This window comes from Dreissena polymorpha, chromosome 4 (assembly GCF_020536995.1).
Source record: "Dreissena polymorpha isolate Duluth1 chromosome 4, UMN_Dpol_1.0, whole genome shotgun sequence".
In the NCBI taxonomy this organism is placed as follows: Eukaryota; Metazoa; Mollusca; class Bivalvia; order Myida; family Dreissenidae; genus Dreissena; species Dreissena polymorpha.
Genome location: NC_068358.1, coordinates 86494048 through 86519607, shown reverse-complemented (window position 1 = coordinate 86519607; position 25560 = coordinate 86494048). Strand labels below are relative to the sequence as shown.

The window sequence follows — 25560 nt, the reverse complement described above, 5'->3', positions numbered from 1 at the left end:
GATCCGCAACATGACGCCTAGTCCATGCGCATCTTCAAATCAAAGTCTTTTAAAATTGATTAGTTAGTCAAAGAAATTAAAAAGAACAATTATAATTATATTTAAAATCATAATTAATTTATTTTGTGCGGATTCAACATAGATAAACTAGTTAATAAAAAAGCATGCTGTTGTTTTGTTTTTAGTGATTGCATTCCCGTTTCTTAAGAAATTGCTGTCATTCGGATAGAAATACTTATTATTTTAAAAGAATGCAAATTAAAAAAAATCACATTTATAAAAACAAAATAAAAAAACAAAAACAAAATACGATTATCACGGGCATGTATTAATAAAATTCCAATAATCATTTGCCATTGTCATATTTAGAATCGGCTAAAGTACTTTAATTTAATTTGTGTGCGTTTATTGCGCCGTATGATTAGTGTCTTTATATTAAACGATCAACAAACATATTTGTTTTGGGTTTAATTTTTACGACAACATGTATTAGCATATAAGCATATTTAATGTGTCTGGCCAAATTAGTTTGTTTCCCGCCCGTAGTGTATGTATTTCACACATAAATGTCACGTAAATATGTTTTGGCACATACGTGTGGTCAAGACTCCAGCAGTTGGTGGATTTATAATTGCTTGTTGTTTTTGCTATTATATTCTAGCTGAGACAATTAGCAGTTTGAAGCTACAACACTTAACACTTAATTGTTGTTTTGTTAATTATCAGCTTATTATAACTATTGTTTGACTATGCGTATATAGTTTCATTTTGTTTATAATATACAGTTGATATTGCTAATCATTACCCGATAATCCCGTATATTCCAGTTTAAAAGCAAATTCTGGTAAATATTTATGATAAAAGTGCTCAAGACACACAATTCTCAATTATTCTTAAGTATCAAATACATTTTGGTATTTGTTACTATTTAAAGATGTGATGAAATAACGTCCAATCTGGGCGTTTTTTTCCCACTGAACACGCATAAATCCCTGAAGTGATGTACATGTTTTTATGCTTATATTGCTTTGCTCATGTCGGTCGGTCGGTCTGTCGGTCCATCCACCAGGTGGTTGTCAGATGATAACTCAAGAACGCTTGGGCCTAGAATCATGAAACTTCGTAGGTACATTGATCATGACTCGCAGATGACCCCTATTGATTTTGAGGTCACTAGGTCAAAGGTCAAGGTCACAGGTGAAGGTCACAGCTACTGGAAATAGGCATTTTAAGGATTTAGCATGGTTCAAACAAGGGAAACAACTACCGTTTATGCATGTTCTTTTTGTTACAGCATTTGCCTCCCTTGTAATATATAAAAATTTTACCAAATGTAAGGCTAACTGCATTTTTGTAATGCATTGTATCAATAAACATCACCGCCGTCGCCGCCGCCGTCACCACCACCACCACCACCACGTATTCACACAATTGGCTGCTACTACAACTTATAGCCCATATAGGGGGGCATGCATGTTTTACAAACAGCCCTTGTTATACAATACAAAATACACCCAAACTTTCCATGCGACGTTGTACATGTCTGATAATTTTCGCGCGCTTTTTATGGAGACAAAGGATATTTTAACACTGTTTATTTGACGCTAGAATTTGTTAATGTCGCATAAGCATTAAAATTCGGAAGCGTGTTTTGGATTACAAATTTAATAAAGCTCATTTCAGAATCGAACGAAACATTAACATTGTGCGTTATTTATTAAACGATAATTTCTTAAAGCGCATTACGTGCCATATCGCTTATTAAAACGTGAAAATAATAAATATGAAAGTAGCATAAATCTAGGTTTCTATGCTACACAAATGTACATGTAGGTGTATATCTTTTCACTCAATCCGCCGCGTACATATGCGGCGGATTTACTCCGCGAAAGTAGGCGAGGTTAAAACAGACTCGGCGTCGTTGCGCGGATCGATTCCGAGTGCCTCGGCAATACACCACGTGAACACTTGACACGTCCGCCGCGTACTAAATTTCTGGCCGTGGCGTAGCCGCGGATTATGTTTGTTCTGCGTTGGCTGTACTGTATTTTTAATAGTTTAACAAGTTCTGTAAGTTTTATGTAGGAATCTTCAATTATTTGTATTAATTTCTCTTTCAGACGCAATGCAGTAATCCTAAGATGAGCGATCCCCACCCGCTGTGTGTGTGGCTGGAAAGCATAAATCTGCCTCAGTACGTCCAAGTGTTCACCGACTATGGGTGTGTAACCCGCAAGCAATGTCTCAGTCTCGACAAAGAGACACTCGAGCAGATCGGGGTGATGTTGCCAGGGCACCAGAAGAGAATTCTAAACCACCTTCCATCTGTCGACTCCGATACCTGGCCTTCAGACAAGAACAGTGTTGGGCCTCTTCTGCCCCCGAAAACCAAGTATGCCAGGGACAACGATGATGAATTTGAGACGTCTGGTGAGCATTCAAATTTTCCCGAGGTAAATTCCACCTCTTCACCTCCACCCCAGGCTTCAGAGCCGTCCTTGTGCCCCAAACCTAAACCTCGTCCCAGCCTGCTTCCCAAGCCCAAGTCAGACCTGCAGTCTCCATCTGATGAATCTCCCCGGCCATTGACTAAACCCCGCCCTGCACCAAGGTCACGGGCATCATCGTATGTGCCTGTGAAGGAGTCACCGAGCAAAGTTAGGGCATCCTCATATGGTCCTCCCAATGCCACAACTGATACATGCACGCTTGAAGATAATTTACCAGTCAAAGAAAAAGAGCTACCGTCCTGGACTTACGGAGAGGATGATATTTATTCAAACAGTAATTTAGGCTCCGATTTACAAGAAAGCTTTAACAATGGTCTCGAGGCACTTAAAACAGAGAAACATTCTTTAGATTGGAATGTGTATTCACCAGAAATAAATATTGTTCAAAGCCCGGAGACTACGGAGAAGAAAATGTTAGCTCTTTCTCTTGAAGGTGCATGTGTTGATGAGTCAGCTGATAGCATGTCTAAAGATCTGTACATACATCCTAATAAGCGAAAGAACAAGGGAAATGATGATGCGCAAACCTACGCAAATGACAATCTATTTCAAGATGGAATGGATTTAGAAAGTGATGAAATATATGTTAATCTCGGAGAAGAAAAATATGATGAATATAAAGTAAAAACTGTAAAAAATAAACCTCATACTTTGTCAGAGGAAACCAAATTAACTTCTGTTGATGAGTTTGACCCTTTGTCAGTTGGTTTCCAAACTGGAAGTGCAACCTTCAAAACTGGAAGCAATTCACATCAGATGACTAGTGCTGGTTCACATGTGAAAAGTACTCATTCTAGTCCAAAAATTTCTACTCAAGTGTCATCAGACAGTGATATCTATGAACCAATATGGAAGGAAAAGGGACACAACCCAAATACAAATGAACATTATAGACAGTCCAACTTAATGCAGTTCTCTCCCTTCCCAGAAGAATTTTCCGACACTCGCACCAAGACCCATGACAGAACTTCCCTATATGACAACAGGAATTCAACCTCATTTGACATGCCACCACCAAGTTTTGCTCCACCTCCTCTTCCAACTTCAACAGAAAGTTGTGAAAATGATGAGACCATACACTCTGCACTGACCCAGCCACCTGTACCACCAAGACCACCCAACTACAAAGCTCCCAAATTTCAACCTTACGCAAACGTTCAATTTTACAACCTTAACGAGTCCTACACGCTCCCAGGTACTGACTGTAACATGGAGCCCGATATTCCTTTGAACAGTCCACAATACTTAGAATGCTACTCAGACGCAAATGTCTCCTGCGTAGCGGACGACCCATTCTCCAACGATGATCCATTCGGGGAATTCAAACCAGACATGGATGATGATACCTTTCCAAATCCGTGTTCAACCTCAGATTCAACCCATTTTGAATTTGGTAAAACATTAAAGGGCAAAAGTACAGCAAAGAAGTCAGACTTTATGTACGAGATGGCTAGCGCTATTCAGGAGCCCTTTGACCCGTTTGGACTCCATAAGCAGAAAGGTGGATCTACTGTGGCCCGTTCAGGCTCCAGCGCCAGTAGCGGCAGCAATCATCGCCTCAGTCAGGTGGTGCCACCACCATCTCTGGGTTTCACGTTTCCGAAGGACAGCTGGGATAACCAACCTTCCTACATGCTTGCCAAGCCTCTAGGTGAGTGCTTATAAATAGTGAATTTTGGACAGAAATAAGTAGTATATGTTTATTGCAGTGGTTTGGTGATCATTTTTGGAATGGAGTTGGGCAGGAAAAAATCATATTGTTTTGAATAACATTTGGAAATTATTGTTTTTTTGTTATTTTGCTATGAAAATCTAAAATTTAGTTTAAAGTGTTTTCAATATTATATTTTTTAAATTGCAACTTATAGAGTTGGATAAGGACATGATTTTAATGTTGCAATTTAAAAAAATGGGGGAGGGGGTGGACCTCCAATCAGGAAATTTTGGGAAGTCATTGGGAAACATATTTTTGAGGTTGGGAATAGTGCCAAATTTCTGCCTAAAATTTGAATAAAACAACTACACTGTAGTGAAATGCAAAATTGTATAATGAAATATACAAGCTGTGTGATAACAAGACCCATTTGTTATTTGTTCTTGTAGTGTAAAATCATGAGTCCAGCCCTGCAAAATATGTATGTCGCTTAACAGAACTTCCAGATGCTAAACAATTTTTGGTTACCGTATTTTTTTGGGTATAAGTCGCGACTTTTTTACAGGCAAAAGTAACATGCATCGCATGCCCCGGTTCGTCTAATGTATGTACAAAATCGATTTTTCCAAAGTCAGAATGTCAAATTTTTAAGTCGGAATTGCATAAGTCCGCGAGTTTGATAACCATTGCCGGTAATTTGTTTCGCTGTTTTTGTAACACAATTTTATTTTACACATAGTCGGTTACACACTACTAACTATAATATTGGGGTACTATACAGTACCGTAACGTAAATAAAACAACGCAACAAAAAAAGTAGTCGTCTGCTAAATTTTTTTTACGAGCTAACCTTGTTTTTTGTTTTGTTTTGTTGTATTATCAAATGCGCTTATTTAAATTCGTATTTCCAATTTTATTGCTAACGCCACATTTACGCTAGTCACATCTATAGCTCATGTTCTTTTCTTTGTTCTGTTAGAAAGGCGCAAAAATTAGCGTGGGTGTATACACTGTTGAAGAAAAACTGTTTAGCAAAGAGAATGCTTTATCTTTGACGTTACGCTCATTTAGGTAGTTTATTATTGAAACAGAAAATGTTCTGTGTACTGATTTACAGGAAAATCTGGTCAAGACTAGATTTAATTTTGGTAAATGTGAAAACATGATCAGCAGTTTTTACACTGCGATGTTTTGACAGAACAGTTACAAATGTGCAAATGCAATGGCTTGCGGATAGGGTCAAATATTACCGGTAATACATTGTTCTGAAAGACGTTTTTGTTTAAATTAATACGTTCAAATAAATTTAATGGATAAAAATATATAATTACAATGAGCATGTGAGAGAACAAATGCCAGCATCGTTTTTAAGATGAATTTTCTATCTGAAATAAAACACGAAAGAGGATTAAACATTTAATGGATAAACATGTGTGACTGCATTTTTGGGAATATTTAATGATGATTTATGTGCGTCGTTTACGCCGGAGCGTCTAATGTATGGACAAAATAATGTAAAAAAAAAGGGGATGCATTTTACATTCCAGTGCGACATATAACCCGAAAAATACGGTAATTGAAACTAATTTGATGCTACTTTTTGGGCTGGTTAGTTCAGTTTGTAGAGCACTGGACCTCAAATCCATACATATTTAGTTTGATATCCAGCTCTGCAACATAACTTGTATGGGCATTGGTCATTGATCATGAAATAAGCCTCACTCTGGCAAAATGGGGCTTAATGCAAGTATGTAAAGTGTCATCCTAGATTAGCCTGCATGTGCAGTCTTCACAGTCTGATCAGGGATGACACTTTTCTGCTTAAACTCTATTTTTTTAAGAAGAAACTTTCTATAAACGAAAAATTTCATAAAATCGCAAAGTGTAGTCCTTGTGCAGTCCACACAGGCTAATCTGGAAGGGCACTTTAGAAGCAAATGCATTAAGACCAGTTTTCCCAGAACAGCAGATCAAGATCAAACAGTTAACAAAGTGACCAATTTAGCAGCCCACAGGAAGGATGCCAGAACAGCAGATCAAGATCAAACAGTTAACAAAGTGACCAATTTAGCTGCCCACAGGAAGGATGTTTAAAAGATGATACCATCTATATGAACTGAATCATAAAGAAAAACTGTGTTAATTTTTTGAGGAAATGGTTGATGAATGACTTGTCCATGTGTATACATGTAGCTTAGGCATTGATGGATTAATTCTAACTGCTAGTTTTGTGGATATTTTATATAGGTGTTATTTATTAATGCAGCAGCATGAGAAATGTGTGATTTTGCTATCAGTGCTAATTTATTCATTATTTAAATTAGAAAAAAACATCGCTAGATAACTTTTGTGAAAGTTAACTGCCTTAAAACACAGATTGTACATAGAACACAAAGCAAAGTGAACAAAGAAAAACAACATTTTAAAGAGGAATTTTATGAAATTTAATTAATGATGTTGTTGCTTTTTTGTATGGACTTTAAAAAAAACACTACAGAGTATATTTTGTGATGTAATACAAGATTTATGATATTCTTGACGTTTACTGTACAGTTCAGTTGGCAAGAACTCTGGAGGACTGATTTATTTGAGAATTGCCAGTGATGTGTTAAGACTGAACTTCATATGAACATTTAGGAAGAAGTGTAGACTTATTGTTTGTCAGAGATGTGTTTATAACAAATGTGCATGTACATTTGTACTTTTATTTATATACTATTGACAAAGGAAGGTTCAACCGAAAGAGCAATGTTTCTAAAACAATAACAAATCAGTGCATCTTCAAATTCAACAGAATGAATCTGGAATCTTTGATCCATGATTTTCGTAATAAGCGCACAATGTGCAAGTTGAAACGGTTGTCAAGGCAGATAAGTCATGAAATGAGATACAGCAAAAATAGTGATACAGTGTCCTTGAATTTTGGGAGACGGACCTTTATATCAGAACCATTCAATCTTATAAAGTTGCCAAATTTAGTGGCAGTTAACCTACCGGATTCCGACGAGGCGGAGCTTGCCAGATCTGTTTCACTGCCCGAGTTGAATTGTATTGCACTTTCCTTTTCTCATTTACATAACTTATGCTCATCAGTAAAGATCATACATGTAACATTCAAGCCCTTTATCAGGTTGGATCACACTATAATAATGAAAAAGAACTAAAAAGTTGGTTTCTGATTATGTTTTGCTGTTCAAAATTACAGGTCATAGTAACCCCTTGATAACAAGATATGTGCTGAACAAATGATATCTAATTGAAATAATTGTGGAAGTAAAATCTTGAAATTTGATTGTCATTAAATACCGTTTTGTTCGCTGCAATACTTAAAAATATCTTACATCACCAAGATCTAATATTACAACTTGTGCCATGCATATGGTTTACAAATAAATTTTCAAATATTTTACACTCGCTTGTCACCTAGTCGACCCGGGTTGAATTCCCGTTCCCGGCTGCATGTGAGTGTGGTTGGTGGTCACCATACAGGACTGGTGGGGTCTTCCCCCCACAACACAACAAACTTGAACAACTTGCAGTAACAACAAAATAGCTGGAAATTGCAGCTGCATTGTATAATTCACAATCTGTACCAACTTTCGAGAATCTATTAACCCTTTCAGTGCGGGAACCGAATTTTAAAGGCCTTTGCAAACAGTTTGGATCAAGATGAGACGCCACAGAACGTGGCGTCTCATCAGGATCCAAACTGTTTGCTATTCTGATAGTATTCCTTGAAAAAAATCGAAGAAAATGCTAATTTAAGAAATTCTGCAGACGACAGTTTAGCAGACGACAAATTTCCCAGCATGCAAAGGGTTAAGAAGGTAGGAGTGCTGGGGCACACTCCGGGTCCACACATAATGTAGCCAGCTCTGACCTGCTGGGGCACACTCCGGGTCCACACATAATGTAGCCAGCTCTGACCTGCTGGGGCACACTCCGGGTCCACACATAATGTAGCCAGCTCAGACCTGCTGGGGCACACTCCGGGTCCACACATAATGTAGCCAGCTCTGTGCTGGGGAACACTCCGGGTCCACACATAATGTAGCCAGCTCTGACCTGCTGGGGCACACTCCGGGTCCACACATAATGTAGCCAGCTCTGACCTGCTGGGGCACACTCCGGGTCCACACATAATGTAGCCAGCTCTGTGCTGGGGCACACTCCGGGTCCACACATAATGTAGCCAGCTCTGTGCTGGGGAACACTCCGGGTCCACACATAATGTAGCCAGCTCTGACCTGCTGGGGCACACTCCGGGTCCACACATAATGTAGCCAGCTCTGACCTGCTGGGGCACACTCCGGGTCCACACATAATGTAGCCAGCTCTGTGCTGGGGCACACTCCGGGTCCACACATAATGTAGCCAGCTCTGACCTGCTGGGGCACACTCGGGGTCCACACATAATGTAGCCAGCTCTGACCTGCTGGGGCACACTCCGGGTCCACACATAATGTAGCCAGCTCTGACCTGCTGGGGCACACTCCGGGTCCACACATAATGTAGCCAGCTCCGACCTGCTGGGGCACACTCCGGGTCCACACATAATGTAGCCAGCTCTGTGCTGGGGCACACTCCGGGTCCACACATAATGTAGCCAGCTCTGACCTGCTGGGGCACACTCCGGGTCCACACATAATGTGGCCAGCTCTGTGCTGGGGAACACTCCGGGTCCACACATAATGTAGCCAGCTCTGTGCTGGGGCACACTCCGGGTCCACACATAATGTAGCCAGCTCTGACCTGCTGGGGCACACTCCGGGTCCACACATAATGTAGCTAGCTCTGTGCTGGGGCACACTCCGGGTCCACACATAATGTAGCCAGCTCTGACCTGGAAAGGACCGAAATACACACACAGAAGCAAAAGCATACATAGATCTCGCAAAAAAACATTTAAAAAATAGAGTACTACCTTATAATTTACCCTTGCACACATCAGAATAAAGTTCATGCAGTAGTAATTTCTTATTGCAAAAGAAAAAATCATACAAAAGAAATAAATACAATAATAAACTTAAAGTCACTCAACAGCTGTTAACAAGTGTATTGCAATCACATTTTGACCGCACACAACTCACATAAAATATGTAGTAATGTCAATTAAAAATTGTATTGAGTTTGTTGTGAATGTTTGTAGCTGGTAGTCTTCTAACAAAATTACATGTAGTTTATTGAATGCAAGGGTATCTTGTAAATATGTTATTGATGATAAAGGGTTGAAGTGTCAGTCCACGAATCATCAATCTTGATAATCCAATACTTCCTGAATCGAATTAATAGGACAAAGCACTTTCAGTGATACAACTTGGTGAAGGCTTTACTGCTTGTCGAATGAAATAATCCAAGCTTACTTGCCTAAATGTCGACAAATTAACCCTTTCCCACTCAGAAGCAAATTGAAAATGGCTATGTGCATACAGCATAAAACCAGAACAGCAAGAAATCTAGTAAGAAAGGTCTTTAATAACATTTAACTTTCAAAGGGACTACAAATACGTCAAAATACATATCAAAGTGGTAAAGGGTTAAACATTTACTGAATAAGATTTTTGACTTTGGCACGATATTTGTTATGCTGTTCATGTAGACGTTAATTCCTCAGAATTATAAAAAACTCAAAACCGTTAAATAAATTGCTGTTGTTCTGTTGTTAATTTAATTTTTTGTTAACTATGAAAAATGGTATACTCTCCAAAAAAACTTAACAATGACAAAAGACGCACACAAAATTCATCGGAAATAAAAATGCAAACACTAATTGCATAATTATTTGTTCATATTCAATCAGTGTTATTTGATAATGCATGTTTAGGACAAAAATACTACTATTCTGACAAAGATTTTACATACCGCATTGATATCTGCCTGATAATGTTGCCTGATATATTTTTTTATATCATGGTCAACAGGAAGTTCTTATATCAGTCAATGTTTGGAGTTACGTGGGATTTGCAATAAAGTCAACAATTTCTATCAAAATTAATCAGGTTCAACAAAACAAACAATTTGATACCAAGAACACATATATTTTATTCAAGTTTAAAGTCATAAATCACAAAAACGTTTATTTTTTTAAAAATAACTACAGGACAATAAGTCTTAAATATCGATATAGTCATTGGACTCGCAAGTGTTGCACAGAAAGTCAAGGCAAATGATAACTGTATGCTAATCCTCAACGTTTTAACAAACGATTTAACACAACTGTATGCTAATCCTTAACGTTTTAACAAACAATTTAAAACGCTTATGTCAATATTGACACCATCATCAAAATGTCAATTTCAATACACATCTCCAAAATGGCGTCTCCAAACTATTCAGTGAAGTGTGTTCTTCGATTAAATTTGTCCTGCAGTCCATTCCTGATCTCCAGTACAAGACGTTTATAATTAAAGCGGGTGTACTCTTCTCATTCGTTACTCTTCTAATTCTTAGTGCAAACAACTTTTTTCCCTATACGATGTTTAAAATAAGCGATTATTCGTGTCGTCTTTTCGAACGCCGTTGCTACACGTGTGTCAACGTGTAAAAGCCGGTTCAGCAAAATCAGCGGGGATCCGTACATTTTAAATATAAAAAATGGATTGTTTTGCAGATTTTTAGAAACATGTGGTATGATAAACAGAAAAACAGGTTACTGTCCCATCGTTTTGTAATATATCAGGCTTGGCACGAATAAAATAAAGGCTCGGCAAGCCTTGCCGTTATATTATTCTAAGCCTTGCCTGATATATTACAAAACGATGGGACAGTAACCTGTTATTCTATATGTACACTGCAGAAAAAAAAATTAACATTGGCTTAAGTGCTGAACCTGGATACTGAGGTGTTATTTTTAACATATTTAAGGCTTTTAAAGGGTTTAAAAAAAGAGAAAATCTTAACTCTCATACTTAATTATGGTGCCTGTCCTGATATTCAAATTTTATGTTTTACGAGCCTTTTAAATCAATTTCAGTTTATATTGCAGTCTGCATACATGAAGCTTAGGTACAGATAAAAGCTTTACTACTAACACTTCCTAAATGGGTGATGAGTATTGATATACTGCAATCACGAAAGCATTGATAGTGTTTAGGTGTTAAGTGTTTTAGAAAATTTCAGGAGTTAAAGGCATATATGTTAACAAAAACAACTTGAAAATAAAACATGACAGATGAATGATTCTGTGATTTAATATGGTCAGTATATGTTACAGAAATTGTGGCTTGTTGATTGCAAGCAAACATTTGGAAACAGCTAATTAATTCTACAGTAACTGTTAAAGTTAAATAACTGTTTTTCTGGCTGTTCTTGTGTATTTCAAAGTTCACAGTGTTTGGATTGCTTATTGTAAGTTTACATGTACAAAATTGTCAAACATCAAGTTCAGATATAAAATCTTTTTAAGTAAAGATAGCAGTCATAAAATATTATACATTCTAGTATCTACTACTAAATATTTGATAGGTTGCAATAATTTTGTGCAGTGAACTTGCAATTATGAGATTGGAAAAATAAAGAGATTACTAGTTGATGGTGTTTTCAATTCAACTCGCTGGCAGTGACATTATCACACTATGCCAACTGAAGCAGGTGCCCATGAAATGATGAACAACATGGAGAACTGTGTGTCCCCTGGAAGAGTCAGTGGAAGTATGGATGATATTTATGTTAACTGTTATGAAATCAACCCTGGATGTTGGCAAGTTTGCCTTCATGACTCCGACGAGGATTCATGTGTCAACAGTGTCGCATATGGTATTTATTTAAAATTGTATCTCTTGTAACTGCTCCACATACAATGTATGTAAGTTCCTTGTGCAAGCCCTGTTTGGGAAATCTTGGAATGGTTTATTCAAACTCAGGAAGAAGGGTAATGCCAAGAAATATACTGAACCATATCTGCATAATAAAGCTCCAGATATTGAACCACTCTATCTTAAGAAGAGCAAAAAAGGGCAACAACATATTTGTGTGCCTTGTAACTAAAGCATATTCAAATAACTTGCATTCAATGTGTCCTCAGGCATTCGAAAATCCAAACGCCCATATATTAGTCAGATCCTCGGGTAGTCAAAGTTCAAAGATGACGTACACACATCCTTAGGTTTTCAAATGTCAAAGGTAAAATATACTATTCCTCAATCCTCAGGTATTGAAAGGTCATTGGACTCTTATACATGCCAAGGGTCAAGTATGGTCACATTTCAGTTTGTCCCTATAGTGGCTTTATTATTAGTTAGCATGCTATTTTAATATACAGCTTCCCAGACTGTTGTATCTTTTATCAGGCACTAGTAAACTATTTTAACACAAATGACCCCTGTATGGAGATGGTGTGCCACTGGCATCTCCTGTGTCACTAGGTCACTAGGTCAATGGCCAAGGTCACACATATCAAATATAGGCATAATGCAGCTTGTCCTTACTGTACTAAGGCTGTCACGTTAGCACAGTGGTTGGTACACCTGTTGGTGGGGTTTCCTCAGGGTATTCAGGCTTTCCTCCCACAACACAAGACCACACCAAAATGGAATCAAAGTGCTGAAGGCACTGAAGTTGTTCGCTGTTGTCCTTGATTATCTTGTGCGCATTGCACAGGCTAATTAGTGTGCACAGGCTAATCTTATTTGGCATGCTTTAAGCCCCGTTTGCCCTGAAAGCAGCCAATATGTACAGATTTCAATGATAAACACTAGACTGGCCAATGTCAAATTACAAGCTGGTAAATACACCCACTGCAGTAGTATAGCAGACGCTCCTAAGCATTCGTCGTCTGCAGTGCAGACAGGCAGCGGTAATCATTCCTAGCATAGTGAGTTACAGTCCTTAGCGTAGCTAAGCTAGCTAAGCAAGCTAAGCACAGACTGATTTGCAAAACATGCTCTGTAAATTTAGTCGGCCGCTAACGCGACCAACTTAAAATCTTTCAGTAGCAACAAAATAAGCTTGAAATTGCAGATATAATTCAAAATTTGTTCCAACTTTCAGGAGTCAAGTAAGTTTATTAGTTAACAGTGCTGGGGCACACTCGGAGTCCTCACATAATGTAGCCTCCGGCTGGGTAAGAACCTCATAAACTTTGAAATACACACACACACCCTTACTGTGCTACCATTTATCATCACCTGTGACCCTAGCTAAAAGGTCAATGTCACATTTACATTATACAGCATTACCTGACTGCAACTTTAGTTCTCATTAGGTAAGTTTGAAAGGTGAAGTTCAAGACTGAGTGTTTAGCATAACACATGTACCCCTTGATAAAAGGATAAAATCACCTCATAGATGGAAGATTTAATATTGTCATAATAAGCTTGTCCTTATTGCAACTTGATAAAAAATTTAAAAAGCTTTTATGTCATAGTGTTAGAGCCATGTCCTGTTTATGTGTGCAGACATGAGATTCAAATGTTGCCAGGCTGTAGCCCTTCTATCTTATATTAAAATGTTTTTAATCTGCAGGCAAAATCAATATTTAAATACGTATTCAATCCTGGATTCCACTTTTCAGATTGATATGTGTTTACTATACTCTCTTGAATCCTGTTATATCCCATCATGTTACTTACGTTTAGGCTGCTTGGTTACATATTTTGATTACCTAATACTGTAGATTGATGAATAATATATAAAGAAATTAAAAATTGATTTAATGAAAAACATGAAAAATGATCATAAAGAAAAGGTTATTAATTGTACGGTTGCACTTTTTCATCTTTTTCCTTGTTTAATTGCAAATTATTATGGCCGAGTGTTTGTGAAATAGGAAGAACATTGTTGACCTCAAGCTCATTTAATTGCCTCTGTTTTTTGTGTTCACATGCTCACATAGTGTTAAACACACTTCTTAACTTCCTGGTATGTACATTTATCAATACCTGTCAGCTTATCAAACATTTAAAGGGCATAGATAGATATCAGGTATTGTTGTTTGATTTCTTGCTAATTTTCTGTATAAAAAGAACAAAATCAGGAATGTTAAACTCACCCAATAGACATTGCATCAGGAATGGTTAACTCACCCAATAGACATTGCAACCCAATAGACATTGCAACCCAATAGACATTGCAACCCAATAGACATTGCAAAAAGGGCCCAGCATAAATATGAGCCGCGTTGTGGACAAAAGTTCTTAACCCTTTGCATGCTGGGTAATTTGTCGTCTGCAAAAATGTCGTCTGCTGAATTTCTAAAATTAGCATTTTCTTCGATTTTTTTTTCAAAGAATACTATCAGAATAGCAAATGGTTTGGATCCTGATGAGACGCCACGTTCTGTGGCGTCTCATCTGGATCGCAACTGTTTGCAAAGGCCTTTAAAATTCGGTTCCCACACTGAAAGGGTTAATGCATGTGCCAGAAGTGTTGTCCCAGCCTGTTCAGTCCTAGACTGGATTTGGTTTAGAAGAGACTTTCTTCAAAGCAGTAAGTGTCTTCCCAGATAAGCCTCTGCAGACTGCACAGGCTTAACGGGGATGACACTTTTCGATCATGCATTAAGCTGAGCTTTCTAAGAGCTCTGCTCATGTCTCATTTCAACTGAAAAGATATTGGTGAGATCATTTTAGATGCCAAATAATGATTGTATAGTCTTGATTGATACGCAGATCTATGTCTCATTTTTATGCCTCCCTTCGAAGAAGAGGGCGTTTATTGTTTTGCACATGTTTGTCCGTTGGTCGGTCCGGCCACCAGATGGTTTCCGGATGATAACTCAAGAACGCTTCTGCCTAGGATCATGAAACTTAATAGGTACATTGATCATGACTGGCAGATGACCCCTATCGATTTTCAGGTCACTAGGTCAAAGGTCAAGGTCACAGTGACTCAAAATAGTAAAATGGTTTCCGGATGATACCTCAAGAATGCTTATGCCCAGGATCATGAAACTTGATAGGTACATTGATCATGACTGGCAGATGACCCCTATTAATTTTCAGGTCACTAGGTCAAAGGTCAAGGTCACAGTGACTCGAAACAGTGAAATGGTTTCTGGATGATAACTCAAGAATGCTTATGCCTAGGATCATGAAACTTCATAGGAACATTGATCATGACTGGCAGATGACCCCTATTGATTTTCAGATCACTAGGTCAAAGGTCAAAGTCACAGTGACTTGAAACAGTAAAATGGTTTCCTGATGATAACTCAAGAATTATTAGGCCTATTATCATGAAACTTCATAGGTACATTGATCATGACTGGCAGATGACCCCTATTGATTTTCAGGTCACTAGGTCAAAGGTCAAGGTCACAGTAACAAAAAAACGTATTCACACAAAGGCTTCCACTACAACTGACAGCCCATATGGGGGCATGCATGTTTTACAAACAGCCCTTGTTATTATCCCCCGCCATAGGCAGAGGGATATTGTTTTGGCATTGTCCGTCCTTCCGTCCATCTTTCCCTCTCTGTCCGGCACTTTTGTTTCAGGAGCCATATCTTGGAATTGCTTTGGCGGATTTCATTGAAACTTGGTATGAGTATATATAGATAAGAGGATGATGCACGCCAAATGGCATTGTAAACCATCTGTTAATAATGGAGTTATGGCCCTTTGTATCTTGAAAAAATGCTTTTTTGTGTCCGGAGCCATATCTTAAAAGTGCTTTGGTGGATTTCATTGAAACTTAGTATGAGTATATATATGGATAAGAGGATGATGCACGCCAAATGGCATTGTAAACCATTTGATAATAACAGAGTTATGGCCCTTTTTATCTTGAAAAAATGCTTTTTTTGTGTGTGTCCAGAAAACTTTTGTATCCAGAAGTATATTGGCGGGGGATATCAATTCAACGAATTTGCTTGTTTTTCATGTTATTTAACAGCATGGGAAAAAGTCTTTGTAGTTCAATGCATCGGAATGCAGAATCATTTATTACTGGCAAATGAAGCAAGTGCAGCTTGCACAAACACTCTTGTGGTTTAACTCCCAGTTCTGTTATTGACCATTGAAACAGGTGATGGTCAATTGATTATAATAAACAGGGATGTGATTTTCTCCACAGCGCCCTAACACTAGTTTGGGGGAAGGGGTCCGCAGCCCTTAGGAGGTGGAATTTTCGTGGCGTTTCCCTTTTTGGGGGATTTTTTTACTTACTCTCTCATTATTACATTTGTACATGTTTGCACAAAATTCATTGCATTTTTCATAATTTAGTATGTTTGAAAATATTAAATTGAAATAGAATTGAGATATAATAATCATGAGATGAGACACATCTTTCTATTAAACCAAAAAACAATTTATTTATTTTTTTTTAGGGGGAATTTTTCCCCCCAAAAGGAGAAAAAAGTATACTTTTCAAGTGGGGGACTGCCGCCGAAATTCGGCGGCAGATTTGATAGATTGAGGGCCCTGCTCCAGATCTGCTGGATTTGATATTTAATGTACTCAGTGATCATTTCTGAGATTTTTCTAAATGAAAAATAAATGGCGTTAGAGGGTGGGGTAATACAGATTCAGCTTTACATTTTAGAAGTGTCCCGAAAAAACACGACTTTGAAATATATCTGCGTATTACACTGGCAACCATATCTGCTTGCAAGTCAACGTTTTGTAAATAGCTATATGATTACATGTTGTTTTCCATTCATACAATGGTAATTTGTTTGCTGATTCTTTTGCAAACGGTGTCATTCTCAAGATTATGGAAAGAACGACTTTCACCAAATTTTGCTGATTGGCAAATCAGTGAAAAATAACTTAACCCTTTGCATGCTGGGAAATTTGTCGTCTGCTAAAATGTCGTCTGCTGAATTTCTAAAATTAGCATTTCCTTCAATTTTTTTCAAAGAATACTATCAGAATAGCAAACAGTTTGGATCCTGATGAGACGCCACGTTCTGTGGCGTCTCATCTGGATCCAAACTGTTTGCAAAGGCCTTCAAAATTCGGTTCCCGCACTGAAAGGGTTAAAATGGGAAGAACTTCAAACAACTGTGGACATATAAATCAGAAAGCTATTTTGGTTTCCAAATTGTTACCAAACATCGGCTGTACTTGTATGTCATGCCATCAGGATCCAGTGATAAAGTGTTGTTTATTGAAGTCCATTTAAAGGCAATGTGAAATGTGCTGATCTTATTACAAAAGTACAAACATAAAGCAAGGCATGATAGATTGCCAGCATTGCTCACAGAGATTAAGAAACAAAAAGAAGAGCATATCGGAAATCAACCCAATGAATACTGTTATTGTTAAATATGCAGCCTTTAAATTAAATTTAAGTTTTTTAGCCTTTATATGAAGTTAGTAAAAGTTGTTTGAAGGATTTTTTTTAAAGTTTAATCAAGTGTTAATTTTTATATGTATTGAAATAGTTTTGTCAACCATTAAGTACATCTGGTTATCCAAAAACAGAATTTTCCTCCCCTAATTTTTTTCCCTTTTGACTTCACCTCAACCACACCCCTGATAAATTTTGAAACAAAATCTTGCTATGTTTTGAATTGTAAGTGGCAAAATTTGTATGCATCATCAGGCAAACCTAAATATTTTAAATATGTGTACTTCTGTAACTATGTGCAATGGAATGTGTGTACATATTAACTTCAATATTGTTTTAACATCTAGCGCATTTGATCTCATAGAAGCAATATTTGTATTAATTTAACATACCAGAGAAAATTATACTTGGATAATTGTTAGCTCATGGTGAGCTTTTGTGATCGCCTTTTGTCCGTTGTCCATTGTGCTTTGTGTGGCGTCAACATTTGCCTTGTTAACTCTTTAGAGGGCACATTTATATTCCAATTTTCATAAAATTTGGTTAGAAAATTTGTCTTATTGATATTTTGGATGAGTTTGAAAATGGTTACATTTGATTGAAAAACATGGCTGCCAAGGGGCGGGGCATTTTTCCTTATATGGCTATATATGGCTATAGTAAAGTCTTGTTAACACTCTAGTTTTGAATATTAAGTTCCTTTACACATTATACATCTAAGTTATAATCCAGGAATGTTAAAAAAGCTTATTTTGTTAGATACTGTGTACTTTAATTTATGCATGAATCATATATTCTTAAGATAATTACAAATATTCAGTAAACTCATAAGTATTAGTTCGTGTGATTACTAAACGAACTAATTAATAGATAATTATTGTAATATTATATAATTCTTAGAATTTTTATAAGGAAGTCATGATCACATTTGCAATGAATGCTGTATGCGATATTCCAAAATTTGACTCATCATTTGAATAGTCATTTCCAAACTTGATTGAAAAACTTCCTCTACTACCAGGGCTCTCGGCCATGGTTTCACAGTAGGAGGTTCTATCATAGTTCTGATCATGTATGGGTGTGATTTATACACCTTTCACTGATTTCCTCCCTTTTAATGTCAAAATGATTGTACAAATAGTTCTTAAATAAGCTGGATCAATATGTAAATACAAATCCGTGTGAGTTGAGCCCTTTTAGGCAGTAGGGCATTTTCCTCCCGTAAGGTGGTTCTAAAATCACAGACCTTCTGATAGCGCTGCTATCTGTGTTGTAGAGGATGATGACCACAGCAGTGTGGACAGCGTGGATGACATGCTGTCCCCGGGGGAAGTTGAGTCTGAGCATGGGGAGCTCATGTCCCCTGTGGAGATCCTTCCCACCGCCCTCTCTGTGAGTAATTTACCATTTACCAATCTGATATTCACTGTAATGCATTCATTGGATACCCTGGGATACTGATGAGCAGCAAACAGCATAAAACCTGACCAACCTTCTCAAAAGTTACTTACAGGTTTTTCATGTTTTATTCTTGGTTCCTGCGAGTTACTCACAGCTGATCTGGTTTTATGGTTGCATAAAGCCATGTTCACTTTGCTTCTGAGCATGAAATGGTTAACCCTTTGCATGCTGGGAAATTTGTCGACTGCTAAAATGTCTTCCGCTGAATTTCTAAAATTAGCATTTTCTTCTATTTTTTTCGTAGAATACTATCAGAATAGCAAACAGTTTGGATCCTGATGAGACGCCACGTTCTGTGGCGTCTCATCTGGATCCAAACTGTTTGCAAAGGCCTTCAAAATTCGGTTCCAGCGCTTAAATGGTTAAATGGGGTATCCTTAGTTTCTGAGACAATCTGCAACCTTATTGAAATAAAACTATACAGAAGAGCCCTTAGTCTGTGATATAGCTTGTAACCTCGTGGGGTAGGTACAGGGTAGTCTGTGATATAGCTTGTAACCTCGTGGGGTAGGTACAGGGTAGTCTGTGATATAGCTTGTAACCTCGTGGGGTAGGTACAGGGTAGTCTGTGATATAGCTTGTAACCTCGTGGGGTAGGTACAGGGTAGTCTGTGATATAGCTTGTAACCTCGTGGGGTAGGTACAGGGTAGTCTGTGATATAGCTTGTAACCTCGTGGGGTAGGTACAGGGTAGTCTGTGATATAGCTTGTAACCTCGTGGGGTAGGTATTAGTCTGTGATATAGCTTGTAACCTCGTGGGGTAGGTATTAGTCTGTGATATAGCTTGTAACCTCGTGGGGTAGGTACAGGGTAGTCTGTGATATAGCTTGTAACCTCGTGGGGTAGGTATTAGTCTGTGATATAGCTTGTAACCTCGTGGGGTAGGTACAGGGTAGTCTGTGATATAGCTTGTAACCTCGTGGGGTAGGTATTAGTCTGTGATATAGCTTGTAACCTCGTGGGGTAGGTATTAGTCTGTGATATAGCTTGTAACCTCGTGGGGTAGGTACAGGGTAGTCTGTGATATAGCTTGTAACCTCGTGGGGTAGGTATTAGTCTGTGATATAGCTTGTAACCTCGTGGGGTAGGTACAGGGTAGTCTGTGATATAGCTTGTAACCTCGTGGGGTAGGTACAGGGTAGTCTGTGATATAGCTTGTAACCTCGTGGGGTAGGTACAGGGTAGTCTGTGATATAGCTTGTAACCTCGTGGGGTAGGTACAGGGTAGTCTGTGATATAGCTTGTAACCTCGTGGGGTAGGTACAGGGTAGTCTGTGATATAGCTTGTAACCTCGTGGGGTAGGTACAGGGTAGTCTGTGATATAGCTTGTAACCTCGTGGGGTAGGTACAGGGTAGTCTGTGATATAGCTTGTAACCTCGTGGGGTAGGTACAGGGTAGTCTGTGATATAGCTTGTAACCTCGTGGGGTAGGTACAGGGTAGTCTGTGATATAGCTTGTAACCTCGTGGGGTAGGTACAGGGTAGTCTGTGATATAGCTTGTAACCTCGTGGGGTAGGTACAGGGTAGTCTGTGATATAGCTTGTAACCTCGTGGGGTAGGTACAGGGTAGTCTGTGATATAGCTTGTAACCTCGTGGGGTAGGTACAGGGTATTAACCCTTTCCCACTCAGAAGCAAAGTTAAAATGGCTATGTGCAAACACCATTAAACCAGAACAGCCTTATTCGCAGTCTGTTCAGGTTTTATGCTGTTAGCTGCTCATCAGTATCTAAGGGTTGGAAATGAAACTTTTAAAACTTGCATAGAGAAAGAAAGGTCTTTAATTAAATGTAACTTTCTAAGGGACATCAAATGCTTCAAAATACGCATCTAATTGCTAATCGGTAAAGGGTTATTATGGATATCACGCTTATATAACCAGTCAACATAATCAATATTTGTAAACAATATAACAGATGGTTATTACTGACCCTTTTTGGTGTGGAAAAAGAAGGTAGTAGTAAAATAGTTTGGTTCTATTCAGGTCTCATTAATATTTGTACATGGTATTCCTCTTAAAAATATAATGAATTGACTAACCAGTAGGGTTTGAACTGAGATCGGCTATTATCTTAGTTAGGACTTCCTTGTTGCATAGCTGTCTTTGATATTCACCAATTTTTACATAAATGTGTAAATAACCAAATTTAAACATCTATGTTCACATCGAAGTTTTGATACCAGGATGCAGGCAATTACTATTTAAAGTTGAAACTACCGGAAAATGAAATGTAAAGTGATTTTATTTTATGCTTATAGCATACTGTGATACATGTCTATGCTTCATCAATGCATTTGTTGGAAAAGAACAGTTTAAAAATGGATTTCCAATTACCTATAGTGGTTTCCTCAACTTATTTTCAGCCGAGAAAAAGGGAAAGAAGCGGATATTTATACAAACAGGGAGGGTAAGCATGATCATATAACATTATCTATGAAAACCATGCATACCAATGTCTGGCCAAACAGACTGTATTTCATTTTTGCACATGGGGCCAGCGTAGCTCAGAACTAGCGTGCCCAATCAGGCAATCTGGTCAGAACCTACATTGTCTACTATAAAGTAATTGTTTGATGGTCTCATAAGACCCATTGTCACATGAGGTGACTCATATCAGGGAATATTGGGATGTATTGACAATAATTTGGCTCGTACCTTAACCCCTTCACCCATAAGAAGCAATGTAAAAATGGCTTTTGAAAACAGCATATAACAAGAACAGCCTGTGAGTAACTCGCCATCTGTTCCGGTTTTATGCTGTTTGCTGCTCTTCAGTATCTAAGGGTTGGAACTGAAACCTTTAAATCTTGGATTTAGTTAGAAAGGCCTTTAATAAAATTTAACTTTCTAAGGGACTAAAAATGCAAAATACATATCTAATTGGTGAATGGTTAAAGGGACCTTTGCATGTTTTCGTAAATTCACATTCACAAATAATTCACAAAGTTGTTTCAGATTCACAAATTGTTGTTGTAGTTATGATATTTGTAAGACAACAGTAACTAGAAATGGCGCGGCAGCGGCCAACGCGTATCCCCACACCACATGTTTGACCTAGGGGGCGCCCCAGGGTTGGTAATGGGGCCATGCATAGTTGAGATTGACCGTATTGTCATAAGAAATATTCAGTATCAATTTGAAGTACATTGAACTTAGTGCCTACTTCGCTCTTAATGTCGTCAGTTTTCATGTGTTTGAAAATGATGCAGGTTGGTTAAAAAACATGGCCGCCAGGGGGCGGGGCATTTTTCCTTATATGGCTATAGTAAAACCTTGTTAACACTATAGAGGCCACATTTATTTTCCGATCTTCATGAAAGTTGCTTAGAAGATTTGTCCCAATGATATCTTGTATGAGTTAAAAAATGGTAACCTTTGCTTGAAAAACGTGGGTACCAAGGGGCGGGGCATTTTTCCTTATTTGGCTATAGTAAAATCTTGTTAACACTCGAGAAGCCACATTTATTGTCATATCTTCATGAAACTTGGTCAGAAGATTCATCCCAATAATATTTTGGACGAGTTAAAAGATGATGCCCTTTGGTTGAAAAACATGGCGGACAGGGGGCAGGGCATTTTTCCTTATATGGCTATAGTAAAACCTTGTTAACACTCTAGAGGCCACATTTATTTTCCGATCTTCATGAAACTTGGTCAGAAGATTTGTCCCAATGATTTGTCTTGGATGAGTTTGAAAATGGTTTTGGTTTCTTTTAAAACATGGCCACCAGGGGGCAGGGCATTTTTTTTAATATGGCTATGGCTTTTGTAAAACCTTGCTAACACTCTAGAGGCCACATTTATTGTCCAATCTTCATGAAATATGGTCAGAAGATTTTTCTTATTTATATTTTGGATGAGTTCGAAAAAAAAAATGGTTACGTTTGCTTGAAAAACATGGCTGACAAGGGGTGGGTCATTTTTCCTTATATGGCTATATATGGCTATAGTAAAATCTTGTTTACACTCTAGAGACCACATTTATATTCCGATTTTCATGAAACTCTGTCAGAAGATTCATCCTAATAGTGTTTTTCCCAGGAGGTCAAAGGGGCATGGCGCATTACTTTCAAAAAGGGCATTTTAGCGCGCAGTTTAGGCAAAAAAGGGCAAAAACGTTCCATGTTATTTGCTCCACGAAGCAGTTGTGGAAAAAATAACATATAAACAAGCACATTTAATGGTAATAGATGTATTTAACTTACTATGATTTATATTAATATATTTACCTTGCAATGAACATTTAAGTTCCATGCTGTTTCAATAAACTGTACAGCACGACAAACATAATAAAGCAATATATGCATATGAATCTGATTATACACAGATCCACTAACATATAAATGAAACCATGTTTGTCTTATCCCATTTTCTAACAATAATCTCGACAGATGTTTAAAATAACATTGCGAGTAAATTGATCTCTAACAATATGCAAACACTCGTTTCCGTGACATACATCCACAGAGTAGATTACAAATAAATAAATTATGCTGTTGCTATCTAAAACATTTTTATGCATCGTTGATTATCACAGACATTTCATTTATTCCTTCTTAATGTATAATCTCCATCGTTAGTTCGATCGTTTACGACGTTATTTGCCATTTTTGCCGAGTCACAATTTAATTCTGTATAGTCCGCCATGTTGATAAAATGTCAAATGATGTAAGCGACAGGTGCGCATAGCAACGTTAAATCATATACGCGATTAGTATTTTGTTAAATTGGTATACGTCTCGGTAATTATTTCAATAATTAGATCTTATTATCTTAAAGACGAAATCGATAAAGAATAAATTTGTTTGTGAATTTAAAAGTAATTATGCGTAAAAAAATATGTTTTGATATAACTGAATAATGCATGCAAAGCACAATTGCCACAAGAATAACATCGAGTTTTTCATCAAATGTCTCCGAAGTAATGATTATATCGTGGAGGAGTACACATTGCCGAGCGAAAAGTGCGCTTGGTATAACATAGCCTCCGGCATTATCGATTGATACTGACACGGGGTTATTCACGCATGACTAATTCACAGCTTTGGGGCAGCCAGTAAGACCTAATCGCGCACTGTTATAGATTAAATCTGCTCAATTAAATATAGTCGATTAGACGTTGACGCCTCTCGAGTAAATCAAGCACAGTCGGAGTGTCACAGACAATCAAGGAAGCTGATTTTGCGGACCAAGTTAGATCGTAAGGCAAATTTCGTGGCGAAATTTGCCTTTGAAAAAAAGGGCGCGTGGCGAAATTTGCCTTTAAAAAGGGCAGCGTGGCGATCCGGGAGGGCGGCGTGGCTTTTCGCCACGCTAAAATGGCCTGGGAAAAACACTACCTAATGATATCTTGGAAAAGTTAAAAAATTATGCTGGTTGGTTGAAAAACATGGCCACCATGGGGGCAAGGCATTTTCCTTATATTGCTATAGTAAAGCCTTGTTAACACTCTAGAGGTCACATTTATTTTCTGATCATCATGAAAGTTGGTTAGAAGATTTGTCCCAATGATATCTTGGATGAGTTCGAAAATGGTTTTGGTTTCTTTAAAAACATGGCCACCAGGGGCGAGGCATTTTTCCTTATATGGCTAGATATGGCTATAGTAAAACCTTGTTAACACTCTTGAGGCCACATTTATTGTCCAATCTTCATGAAATTTGGTCAGAAGATTGGTCTCAATGATATCTTGGATGAGTTTGAAAATAATTATGTTTGCCTAAAAAACATGGCCACCGGGGCGGGGCATTTTTCCTTATATGGCTATAGTAAAACTTTGTTAACACTCATGAAACTTGGTCAGAAGATTTGTCCCAACAATATCTTGTTATCTCAGGTGAGCGACTTTGGGCCTTTCCCTTTCAGGCCCTCTTGTTTACTGGAGCATTTTAGATCCAATGTTTATATATATATCAATATAAAGCATTTAATGACAAACTTCAATATCTGCCAAAATCTGTGAAAAAGACCCTTTTACATTTACATGTTTGTGTCCACAGTAATTTGTGTGTAAGTATGGAATTGCTGGCTTAATGGAATTGCTGGCTTACTGGAATTGCTGGCTTACTGGAATTGCTGGCTTACAGGAATTGCTGGCTTAATGCTTTTCTTGCAATTGCAGGGTCCAGCGTAACAGAGGTTGGCAGAAACGTTGGGTGATCTTTGATGGGAAGACTTTGAGATATTTCTCAAGTGCAAAAGTATGTACAACAAGTATTTGAATCTAATATTTTCATTGATTTTGAGCGTTATAGAGGCTTTAAAAACAGTAGTAGTAGCAAAAGAAGTAGCAGTAGCAACAGTAGAAGCAGCAGTTTTAGTAGTTGTTTTTGGAATAGGAGAAAAATAGAATTAAACGAACAATTCTTAGTATTTAATTATTATTATGCCCCCCTTCGAAGAAGAGAGGGTATATAGCTTTGCTCATGTCGGTCTGTTGGTCGGTCCGTCCACCATGTGGTTTTTGGATGATAACTTAAGAACGCTTGCGTCTAGGATCATGAAACTTCATAGGTACATTGATAATGACTCGCAGATGACCCCTATTGATTTTGAGGTCACTAGGTCAAAGGTCAAGGTCACGGTGACCCGAAATAGTAAAATGGTTTCCGGATGATAACTCAAGAACGCTTCTGCCTGGGATCATGAAACTTTGTAGGTAGATTGATAATGGCTGGCAGATGACCCCTATTGATTTT

At 37.9% G+C, this 25560-nt stretch overlaps 1 protein-coding gene across 9 annotated transcripts in view; it reads left to right on the top strand.

The window, feature by feature from the left end:
• Positions 1–25560, top strand: part of LOC127879450 (arf-GAP with Rho-GAP domain, ANK repeat and PH domain-containing protein 1-like) — a 194743-nt gene that overhangs the window by 25148 nt on the left and 144035 nt on the right. For 7 of the 9 annotated variants that reach the window (XM_052426284.1, XM_052426282.1, XM_052426279.1 and 4 more), the window contains exons 2-5: positions 2121–4161; positions 18675–18790; positions 21226–21269; positions 24984–25062. In XM_052426284.1, the coding sequence (XP_052282244.1) occupies positions 2142–4161; positions 18675–18790; positions 21226–21269; positions 24984–25062 (2259 nt within the window). In that variant the 5' untranslated portion in view covers positions 2121–2141. Of the gene's footprint in view, positions 1–2120; positions 4162–11208; positions 11920–18674; positions 18791–21225; positions 21270–24983; positions 25063–25560 lie in introns of those variants that run through there. The other 2 variants (XM_052426286.1, XM_052426287.1) reach the window with 2 other exon arrangements.